Source organism: Carya illinoinensis, chromosome 11 (assembly GCF_018687715.1).
Source record: "Carya illinoinensis cultivar Pawnee chromosome 11, C.illinoinensisPawnee_v1, whole genome shotgun sequence".
NCBI lineage: Eukaryota > Viridiplantae > Streptophyta > Magnoliopsida > Fagales > Juglandaceae > Carya > Carya illinoinensis.
Genome location: NC_056762.1, coordinates 9060187 through 9072448, shown reverse-complemented (window position 1 = coordinate 9072448; position 12262 = coordinate 9060187). Strand labels below are relative to the sequence as shown.

The 12262-nt window shown below is 36.6% G+C and overlaps 1 protein-coding gene and 1 pseudogene across 1 annotated transcript; one reads left to right on the top strand and one right to left on the bottom strand.

Moving 5' to 3' along the window:
* The first annotated feature begins 3483 nt into the window (after positions 1 to 3483).
* Positions 3484 to 4047, top strand: LOC122282191. The gene has a single exon (XM_043094141.1). The coding sequence runs from the start codon at positions 3484 to 3486 to the stop codon at positions 4045 to 4047; it is 564 nt and encodes a 187-aa protein (XP_042950075.1).
* A 2126-nt stretch (positions 4048 to 6173) lies between these two features.
* Positions 6174 to 10951, bottom strand: LOC122280723 (annotated as a pseudogene).
* Between the last annotated feature and the right edge of the window lie 1311 nt (positions 10952 to 12262).

Here is a 12262-nt window from a genome sequence, read left to right as displayed (position 1 = left end):
AAAGTGGCCCAACTTAGTCTTCCTTGTGGAAACTAAGAGTAGAAAATCAAGACTTGAAGAGGTGAGAAGGAGTTTGAAGTTGGAGGGTTGTTTTGCTATGGACTGTGTGGGAATGAGTGGAGGCATTGCATTACTTTGGAAGGAAGCCTGGCAGGTCAAAATAATCAACTACACAAGATGGCATATTAGTGCACTAATTCAAGAAGGAGATCCTGGACCAACTTGGCAATTCACAAGCTTCTATGGACACCCTGAATCGGCAAAAAGGAGTAGTAGCTGGCAATTGTTGCAAATGCTAAAACCCTCTAACCCCATGGCCTGGCTCTGTGTAGGTGACTTTGATACTGCACCAAAAAGAAAAAGTGGGAGGAGCAAGTAGGCCATATCGACAAATTGAATCTTTCAGAAGGGCTATAGACTACTGTGGACTTAATGACATCCATTCACAGGGACTGAGGTTCACATGGTCCAGCAATAGAGGTGGAAAGGCCTTCATAAAAGAAAGGATTGATAGAGCCTTTGCTAATAAGGAATGGAATGATTTTTTCAAGAATGGCTCGAGCACTGTACTAGCTGCAATTCAATCTGACCACTCCCCCCTAGTAATTGAAAAGCACACAAAAGGTCCTAAAGGAAAGAAAAGAGGGAGCTGTTTTAGATATGAGGTGGCTTGGGAGATGAGAGAAGACTGTTTGAAGATAGTATCCGAGGCATGGAGGAAGGATGGAGGAGGAGGGACAAAGGCAAATTAGTTAAGATAGAAACTTGGTATTTGTCAAAGAGACCTGCAGAGTTGGAACAACAAGAGGCAACAGGAAGATCACAAGGCAATCAACAATGGAATGGCAAAACTTGGTTACCTCCAAGAAACTGGCACAGGTAATCACCTGTCTCAAATGAAACAGATTCAGAGGGAAGTGGAGAAAAACTTGATAGAGAATGACTTAAAGTGGCGGCAGAGGGCAAAGCAACACTGGTTCAAACTTGGTGACAGAAATACCAAGTACTTTCATATGCAAGCCAGCCAAAGGAGGAAAACCAATACTATCAAAGCAATAGAGGATCCAAATGGGAGACTATCACTGAACAGACAGAGATTGGGGCAGTCTTCATAGGGTATTTCTCTACTCTCTTTACTACTTCTCAGCCTTCTATCTTTGATGAGTGTTTATGTGCCATGGATACTAAGCTAGCAGGGGATATGAAGACCTGGCTTATGATTCCTTTCACTAAAGAGGAGATCAGAGCTGCTGCTTTTCAAATGAACCCATTGGGGTCTCCTGGCCCCGATGGTTTTCCAACCCACTTTTACCACAAAAACACTAGGAAGTAGTGAGTGAAGATGTGTACAAGCTAGCCCACCAAACCCTTAATCAAGGTGGTTCCCTTTCTGAGATAAATGACACACTCATTACTCTAATTCCCAAAGTCAAGAGTCCTAAAAGAGTTACAGAGTTTAGACCTATCAGTCTCTGTAATGTAGTGTACAAAATCATATCCAAAACAATAGCAAACAGATTGAAAGTAATTCTTCCTAGGCTTATCTCTCACAACCAGAGTTCCTTCGTGCCAGGCAGGTTAATCTCTGATAATACCATTGTGGCTTACGAAATATTACACTCTATGAACTCTAGAATGAAAGGAAAAAAAGGTTTCATGGCACTCAAGTTAGATATGAGTAAAGCTTATGATAGGGTTGAATGGAGTTTTATTGAAGCTATCATGAAAAAGATGGAATTCCCTAACCACTGGACAAACATCATCCAGACTTGCCGTAATTCAGTGTCATATTCAATCCTCATAAATGGAGAAGCCCAACAATGTTTCTGGCCTTCCAGGGGACTTAGACAGGGGGACCCTTTGTCCCCCTGTCTATTTATTCTTTGTGCTGAAGCTCTTACCTGCCTCCTCAATAGAGTCAAGCTTTGTGGTAACCTCACACCTATCCCAATTGGAAGAGGACCTATCACTGTGAACCACATTTTCTTTGCAGATAATAGCCTCTTATTCTTCAAAGTAGCCCCTGAGGAACTCAGCTGTGTCCTCAATATTCTTAGCCAATATGAGAAGGCATCTGGACAGGTTTTGAATAAGGAAAAATCATCTATTTTCTTCAGCAAGAATACAAACCAGTCGTCATAGAATCAGTTATTGCAAGTAGCAGGGATTAAATCCTCTGGGACTTTTGAAAGGTACCTGGGCCTTCCTGCACTGGTGGGCAGAACAAAGGTAGCAACATTTCACTCCTTCATAGACAGAACCTGGACTCGTATAGCCAATTGGAAGACAAATCACCTTTCTACAGCTGGGAAAGAAGTCCTTCTAAAAGCAGTCTTGCAAGCCATTCCTACTTTCACCATGGGGATGTTTCTTCTTCCATTGTCCATTACTAACAAACTGAATCAAATGCTCAGAAAGTTCTGGTGGGGTTTTGATGAGGAGACCTCAAAAATACAATGGGTTAGTTGGGACAAAATCAGCACTGAAAAGGGCTCAGGAGGACTTGGCTTCAGAGATTTGAGGCTTTTCAACTTAGCATTACTTTCCAAACAAGGGTGGCCGATTATATAAAATCCATCCTCCCTAATGGCCAGGGTTCTTAAGCAAAAGTATTTCAATAAGGTGGATTTCACAGAAGCACAGGTGGGATCAAGGCCTTCTTTTGTATGGAGAAGTATCAATGCAGGAGCAAATCTGTTAAAGAAGGGTCTCATGTGGAGGATAGGGAATAGAGCCAAAGTGAATATATGGTCTGATAGATGGATACCTCATATACATAATCACATGGTACTATCAACCCGAGATGAAGACTATTGGTGTGAAAAAGTCAGTGACCTCATAGATCCCCAAAGGCTGGAATGGAAAGACTCACTTCTCTATGAATTATTCAACTAACAGGAAATTGAGAACATTAAAGCTATACCTTTAAGTATGGGAGGAAGGGAAGACAGGTTGGTGTCGGAACTTACCAACAATGGCTTATACACAGTTAAAAGTGGATATCACCTCAGTAAAGAGCTAGACAGAGAAGTAGAAGGGGAGACATCAGATAGAAACAAGAATAAGCTGATTTGGAAGGCCATCTGGAAATTAGATACAACTCCCCTAACAAAGATGTTCTTATGGCGAGCCTGCAATGAGGGCCTGAGGCCCTTCCCACCCAGGCCAATCTGAAAAAAAGGAAGATTGTGGAAGACAACACATGTTTGATATGTTTGCAATAGGTAGAAACTTCAGGACATGCTCTATGGGGATGTAGTGCAGCCAAAGATGTGTGGAATCAAGGGGGAAAAAAGGTGCAAAAGATGTCTCACCATAGTGACTTCTTCTTCGATATCTGGTCCATTATGGTAGCTTCCATAGAACCACTAGACCTTACTGATAGCCATTACTACAAGAAGAATATGGACTAGGAGGAATGAGTTCATTCATGGAAAAGGCTTCACACATCCCACGTGTGTGTATCAACAGGTAAAAACAGAAATGACAGACTATATGGAGGCACTCAAAGAACCAACAACTTCCAATGGCAAGGCCCCAGCAAGGAATCTCACCTGGTCAAGACTTGATGCTGAAGGCTTCAAAGTCAACTGGGACTCAGCTATTAACTCAAGGGAAGGAAAAATAGGCATAGGAGTTCTTGTCAGAGACCATCAAGGTCGGGTCATTGGAGCCCTTCATGCAAACAATCCCCTAAAAGGATCTCCCTTTGATGCTGAAGCATATGGGGTACTCTTAACAGCAATTTTTTGTAGAGAGCTTGGCCTGAAAAGTATCTACTTAGAGGGGGATGCAAAACAAGTGGTGGACCTGTTGAAGAATCACAAACTGAATTGGAGTCTAGGTGGATGCCTCATTGGAGATGCAAGACAGCTACTTAATGAATATAGCCTCTGGTCTGTATCACATGTTCTTCGGGAGGCTAATTCAGCAGCTCACTATCTAGCGAAAGATGCTCTTTTGTGCTCTGAAGATCTTTATGACATAGAAGTGTGTCCATCATGTATTTGTACTATAGTTACCAAGGAAATGTTGTATACTCTCTAGCTTGAATTGTTTTTTCAGGTTAATTTAGGTGTATTTGGTAACTATTTTATTAATGAGATCAGGTTTTCTCTTCAAAAAAAACAAAAAAAAACAAACGGGCAGGAAGAAATGAGCAAATAGCAGATGCTGCCCCGGACTCAGCAGGAAAGCAAAACATGTTGTTTTGAAGGGAGAAGAGTAGACTTTACACCTACTGAAACACAGAGAACAACATATTCGTATTTCGAGATTACTTAATAATTACTCAATTTTTAATTTCCAAAAGCCGATTTTAAAGAGGTATTAATAAAATATGATCACTTTTTTTATTTATTTTTTATTTTTTAAGTTATTGTGCACATATGGCTAATGCATCTGTGACAAATATGAGACATAAAAGACTTAAAAGCAATTTAGGCCAGATAGTGAAATCATTTCAACTCATCTCATCTAATTATTATAATTTTTTCAAACTTCTAAACAAAATACAATAAACAATTTAACTTTTTTAAATCTCAAAATAAACCTAATATTAAAAAATTATATCCTAACAATATTTTATTCAACTTTTAACTTTCATCTTATCTTAATTTACCATCCAAACTAGGCCTTATTGTTGACTTAAGTCTCACACATTCTTATTTTTTTTCTTTTCTTGTGGTTAAAAATGGATCTCACTCTCTCTCTCTCTCTCTCTCTCTCTCTCTCTCTCTCTCTCTCTCTCTCTCTAGGATAGAAGGAGCACACTCTAAACATACAATCAATATGGAAGACTTTTATACCAATTAGCATGAATAGATTTTTTTTTTTTTTATTATGATTCTAGGACTCATAGGAATAAAGGTTCCCTCAAGTTATTGTTTGAATTTGAGGGACTCAAATGCCAGAGAATAAAGTGAGCCCTACAATATTTATTATTGTCTATATAAATATTTTATACAGTATTAAATAAGCAATAAATGTTGATACAACTCATTTCATTTATTATTCTAATATTGAGATCTGATCTTTCAGGATTTCAGAATATTTATGTACTAACTTAAAAATTGACAAAATTCTAATTGATTTATTTAAGCAAATCGAAGCCAAGTTAGAACCCATGACGGGCGGTGATAAAAGAAAGATAAACAAATAAATGTAGAGAATAGTTAGTGTGATGGTATGCCTTACCCCAAGTTTTAAACCAAAACCCTAACTGCCACAGTTTAGCACATGGTAATGAAACCCTAATTAGGGTTTGTGCCCAAGATTAGCCGTCCCTAATTGACTAATTGTCTTAGCCATCTATATATTTCACTAGCAATTAGCATATATGACCCCTACGACACTTTGCCGATGTGTACAAATATTGGAAGTCATGGTCGTTTTACCTACTTTTCGGGCTTGAAGATCACCATTTGAGTTTTCTAGACGTATACAGAACTATTAAGTGACCCACACGACATGCATCCATCTCTTTTAATCCCCCACATATGGAGCACATTTATTATGTGATATTTTCAATGAAATTAAATTATAAAATCATTGATCAAAATCTAGTATAGATTTTTTTCTTTTTTGCTTCTAACATGAATATATGTTTACTTATTAACGCCTGTTGGGTTTGTATACTACAAGAAATAGTTTTTAACTAATGTGACTTGATTTGATTACTCGGATTGTAATTTTTTTTATTAAAATATATCTAGCATAATATAGTATTTAAGTCATGTCAGTTTATAAGTTTTTTATTTTTATTTTTTAATTTTATATCGACCGGAAGACTTTGAACTTTGGCAACCTCGCAAATACGTTTGTTTTTTTGCATGTAGAAAACGTTATGCAAAACTACTTGTCTAACTGAAAAGGGACAACATGAGTACTAACTTTGACGGGGCATTTGACCAGCAAACCCTTTAGGAAATCACTCCTAGCTACCAGGAGTGGTACGTACCAGTTTAATTGCTCTGCAGGACTTGCCTACCAAATTGGAAATAAGACCAAGAACAGAACTTTGGGCATGCAAAACTTAAAATACGCAAATCAAAGACTTCAGAATCTGCTCCCTACTTTTTACTTTCACAAACCAGATTCAGAATATAGAGTGTGCATGAAAAACAGCTAGAAAATTTGCAGATGAACTAATTCATAAAAGAATATTTTGTTCTGGCTATCTATCACAAAGGGGAATGTGCATTTTACTAGTGGTAGAGCAATTTACTAATAGCAAATATATGCACAGAAAAAAAGGAAGCAAAAAAACTTCTTTTCATTTTTATTTTGTTACATTCCTGTAAAGATGGATGGTTGTTCTCGGGTGATCAACCTTTTTCTAGATTTAACTAGTGGGTGCAGGGGAAGAAGCTGAGGCCTTCATGCTTCTCTTGGCATGGTACATCAGGCACACTTCCTTTCTGTTGATAAGGGAGGAAAATATATGCACAGTGCCTAAGCTTACGGATGGACTCACTCAGTACCACTTATGATCAGTGCACTAAGTATGTCTACTTAACAAATACTTAGAAAAGACCTGCGCTTGAGACAGACCCATTAGCTAGTGGTAGTCATTAATACCCGGTGCTTTCTCATCTAGTGCTAAACTGGACCAATTTCAGAATGCGAGTTGAGCCTTAAAAATGCAAAGTCTGTTTTAGAAAATGATGTCCTCTGCTGTCCATGTGTGAGTTCTAAACTCAGGATTTCAATCAGAGTAAAACAAACAACTTTCAAGGGGTAAAGTTTCGTATCATAAATCCACCTTAGCGAACTCACTTTGAGTTCAAGATTTCCAGACATAAACTCGGTACAAACTCGTTCATCTTTCCTGGAAATCTCTTTTAATTGTAAAACCTTTTCTTCTCAGAACTAGGCAGATCGACAATTAGCAAAGAAATGACCCCTGGGAAACCATATCGGGTTCTATCAAAGCTAGACACAAATTTCTTGGAGATCTAATACCAGATAAACTCTAGCTCGTTCATGAGAAATAATTACTTGAATGAGACTCGGGGGCTACTACTCAATCCTGATAAGGAGTCTTGAGAGAAGGTTTCCTCCACCCCCCCTCCTCTTTTTCTCCTTCTCAAGGGATCGAGATTTGACAGATAACTAACAGATTTGCTTGGGTCTGTTTCGTTTCTGAAATCTGCAAATCTGCAAGCATTTAGTGCATCATCAATAGAGAAAACAAAACTACAATCATTTATACAAATCACTTCAGATAATCAATCTTTGTCCAGGAAACAGTTTGCACCATTGGCAAATATATTAATTGAACCAAACTCTAGAAGAACTTTTATCAGTAAAATTTAATGTTCAGAACTTTACCCAGAGGCTGATATGTTGTAGGTGGCCTGTCATATTGAGGAGGGTAAAATTCTTTAGGAGCAGATTCCTCCCGGAGTGCAGCTAGAGCAGCCTTTCTCCGTTGCTTACGTTCTTGCCACCTCCATAGCTGATCCTCAATTGCAACTTTAGCTTTCTCAGCTAACTCAGCTCTGCTGACAGTCTGTTCTGCACGAGTCCTGAACTCCCCAACTTTCACCATTGCAACTTCTAATTCTTTCTTCAAATTCTCCAATTCGTACTTATTTTCATGCAAATTTAATTGATCTGCATTTTCCCCTACTACAACATGCATGTAATTAGCTTTCTCGGCCTTTGTAATAAGGGACTCATATTCTTTCAGTGAAATTGTTATGTGGCTATCATCCTCATCTCTCTTCCTTTCTTCTTCTGTTTTCAACTCATCAATTTGGAGAGGCTCTACATCTTGGAAAGCCCTTTCAGATTGGAAGTTGACAAGAACAGAGTTTTCAGCTTCTTCAGCCAGATTATCTCCTTGATTTTCCTTCTTTGCTTCCTGTGCTTCTACAGCTAGATGCTGAACTGCAAGATATAGCCAAGATTTAACACTCTCAGCTCTTGCTTCTGCAGCTTCTGCTGCTGCAATTTTGGACTTCCCTTTGTGAAGCTCAGCTTTCAACAGCGCCACCTCTATTTCTGCTTTAGTTTCTCTTGCCCTAATTTCATCCCTATTAGTCTTTACCTCCAGCAACTCATGTGTACGTGTTTCAGCAACACAGTTCAAGCGGCATGCCTCCTCCTTTGAATTGTCAAGCTCTAGCTTTAACTGATTTAGTTCCATTTCTAATGCCACAATGTACGCTGATTGATCCAAACTTTTTCTCTCCTTGACTTCCAGATCTGCTTGAAGCTCATTCAAATATTTATGGCATCAGAAGCAGTTTTCTCAGATGAACTAAGTAGTTCATTTGCTTGGTTAAGTTGCAACTGAAGCATATCAATAAATACAGACTTGGTCATGAGCTGATTTTCCAATTCTTCCATCATTTTTACGTGTTTTATCATATCTTCCAAGGTCACTTCTGCTTGAACAGCCGCTGCTGTTGCTAACTCTATCTCAGCATCTTTCTCAGACAACAGTGAAAGCTTTTCTTTCTCTGCTTTGACAGCAGCAAGTCTGGACATAGCAATAGCTTCTGTGAGCTCTGAGACACGACTTAGAAGCTCTTGTGTCTTGTCCTTTTCCATGTTGGCAGCAGTCTCCATCAGTTCTGCTTGTGTCATGGCCTCCCGATTAGAATCCCTGGCAAGAGCAAGTTCTGTTTCCATGCTGAGCAGTTCTTCTTGTGTGGTCTTTAACTCGCTAAGAGCATGTGTAAGTTGCTCTCGTGTCTTTCTAGTTTCCAATAGTTGATCGTCCTTCTCCTTTATCTTGGAATCAAGTTCACCTGCTCGAGTTCTAGCCTCTCCACATTCATGAATGAGACTATCTCTCTCAATCTCTGTATTTTTCAGCATGATAGAAAGTTCATCAGCTGACTTCTGGTGCTGTTCGAGCTTAAGAAGAGCTTGCTTGTAGGCAGTGTCCTTGGCTTCCAGTTGCACCTTGTAATTGGTCAGATCCTTTAACAGGTCTTCAGGCTCTTTCTTGTTCTCACATTCCCTCTGGTCAAAAAAAAAAAAAAAAATGACACAAATAGTGACTGCTTAGAAATAAGCATATACAATAAGCTGCTTAGAAAATAAAAAAAAAAAAAAAAAAAAGAAGATCTAGGATATTCGTTTGAGTACGGTTATTCCAACTAATGTTTTAAGAATGGTTATGCATACAATTCCCAAACGCCAGAAATGTATGCCATATAAATTAACCATCTCCATTGCAGTGGCCCAAATAAGAAATTCAAATGTTTGCTTAAAAAGTCCAATTCAAATTGGAATTCACAGGTTTCCATGACATACACCAAAGTCTGATCCAGAAGCAAGATAAGATCCTAAAAACCTTACCAATTTTTTGATAGGTAATTGAAGAAACGAAAATAAATAATAAAAAACAGTAACTTTACCATAGAGTTATCATGTTTGTATACAACACACACATGCGCAGTAGCACAAGTATTGTAATTAGTCAAACCTAAACTTTGATCTGGTCAGACCAAGAACACCTTAATTAGGTCTGGGCTCGGTTCTATGAAGAAAGAAGTTTATATCATATGTCATAACTGATATTTAATTTGTAACATCAACGATTTTTATATTGAAGTGCATTAAGTTCTTACATTGCTGCTGGTGCACCAAGATTTCCTCTGATCACCTTTCTCACCAAACAAGGAGAGAGCAACTTGGACTGGTTCTATAGGCTTGGTATCAATCTCACCCATAATAACAATATCAAGAAAACGAGTAGCACTCTCCCAAACTCCACAATGCAATCTGCAAATGATTTAAATCAAAATTAGCTTACCCCAAAGCTTTTTATGCCTTAAAACGTGCGCGCACACTCAAAATATACAAAGCCATATGCAACAGGGTAACTATAGAAGCCTTTGCTCCTTTAAATATGGGAAATTGTTAGATTCTACAAGCATACAAGTCTCTCCTGACAAAACATTAAGCTTACATGAAATGAAAGGGCTACTATAAATAGAAATTTAAGTAACATGGATGTCTTTCAATACAGAAACCAAAGAGGGATGAATTCCATTTCCTTCCCAAGTAGAGCAGAGTTTCGATACATAAACAAACTAGTTCAGACATTATCAAAGCTACAAAAAAAAAGTGCCTAAAATCAATATTGGCTTTGGTCCAAAATTCAGTTGCAGCTTTAGTTACATGCTTACAAAGATCCAGTTTTCCCGAAGATTTTCAGGTATTAAATGTCACATAGAACTATAGTAATTTCTTAATGTGCCTAAAACCAACTACAAATGAGGCTTCATATACGTAAGCTTGAAAGAACAGAGAACTGTGCAGTTAAAGTGACGTGGATTCCTTACAAGCATGTAGTTTACTTGCATGAATCTCAGTTTCTTTATCTGCAAGGACTTCCTAACCAGAATTAGATAGTGACCAAGTTTTAAAAATTGCACTAAAGTATGTAAGATGAAACTCTAAGAGTGAAATGAAAAAGAAATTTTCGGAATTTATTCCTCCTAGTCGTTCTTATCAAGCTCTGTGCTGTAGATCAAAGCTCAACGATATTAATTTATTTCATTGTCCTACAATTTCTATCCAACCAAATCGGAGAGAGATACCTGGATTCCGGCCAACCGACTTTCTGAGAAAACGAAGGGAGGATGCGGAGAAAATGCGATTGGGGAAGCGAGGAGTGATGATGTTTCATAGAATGAACAATTGTATTCTTAAACTGCCGCTTAATCTGCTTCTTGGTTTTTTTTTTTTTTTTTTTTTTTTTTTTCTGGGGAGGAATCGAGGCGGTAAATATTGTCAGAATCGAAGGGTCCATGGAGTTTAGAAGGTAAGGAACGATCGATGGAAATGAACCTCGAACGGATCGACACATTCCAATTCTAGTTGTTCCGGTTCCTAGCATTTCACGGACTTTATTCTCGTTCATGTTTCTGGCCTTTTGTGTTTCTCCGGCCATTGTTGCTTCTCAGTTTTGATACACTGAGCGATTCTCTCTCTCTCTCGTCATGAGCATTCGAAGACGGCTAATAATTATAATCTATATAATTACATTATCTTTTTTATTTTTTATTTTTTATTTTTGCATTATTCTTGTGATTTTTTATTTTTGTTCTAATTAATTTGTTAAATTTTATGATGATTTTAGACAAGGGTACTGATTCATGTTTGTGAGCATGTTTACGCCGTGTTGAGTTATGAGTCCTAAATTATATCATTTAATCAAATGGGTCGGATATTAAAATTTAAACTTGATTTATTCAATTTACGAGTGATACAACATTACCCACTTATCTTATTTAGTAATTAATTTTTATTGAGTTAATATAAATACAACTCATTTAATTTATTTTAACTTGTTTAACTTTTTTTTTATATAAATAAATTGAACTAACCCGTATATTTATTATTTTAATCTAATTAAATAATCTTATGTATAATACAAATATAACTATATAAATAATTCGCAATCACAAATGAATTTATGATAAAATATTTTATTATTAATATTAAAAAACAATAACATATAAGAAAACTAATATTTTCATAAAATAAAATTACATATTAACAAAAAAAAAGTTTAATAATTTGATATATAACGTAGTCGAATAATAAGTTAATATCACATATTTTCAACAATAAGAAAAAGACTTAAAAGACTAAAATATTTATAAATCTAAAAAATAAAATGTATTCGTGTTATATGGATTGATTACGTATTGATAAATAATTGACTCGTTTATTAATTTTATCTTATCGGGTCAAATCCAAACTCATTCACATAAAAAATAAAAATCTATTTATTTCGTATCTTGTTAAATTCATAAATTGTACCATATATTGCCAGCTTTAATTTTAGAGGCATTTAAGACATATGGCCATACAGGTATAATTTACTTAAATAAGGGCATTTGTTTTCCAAATATCTCTGCCGCACAGGTCATGCAGGTCCTTATAAAAAAAATTTTAAATTGATCATATCAGACGATAGATATAAAAATGTAATGGTTAAATTGTAACTGATATTGATTCAAATATTCGGAAATACTCTGTATGTAAATGAAAAAACATTACCATTCATAATTTCATTCAACTTATAACGTTGTAGAATAAAAAATTAAAAGAACGTGAGGTTCAGTTGTTTAAATCGATGAGAATTAAGAAAAAAAAAATTGATAAAGATTAGGTTATGAACAATCACACTTTGTACCCAAACTATTTTTTTTTTAAATAAATTAATTTTTTAATTTCTATTTTATAAAGATAAATTCATTCATAGCTACTGTCTTACAACCAAACCAAATCA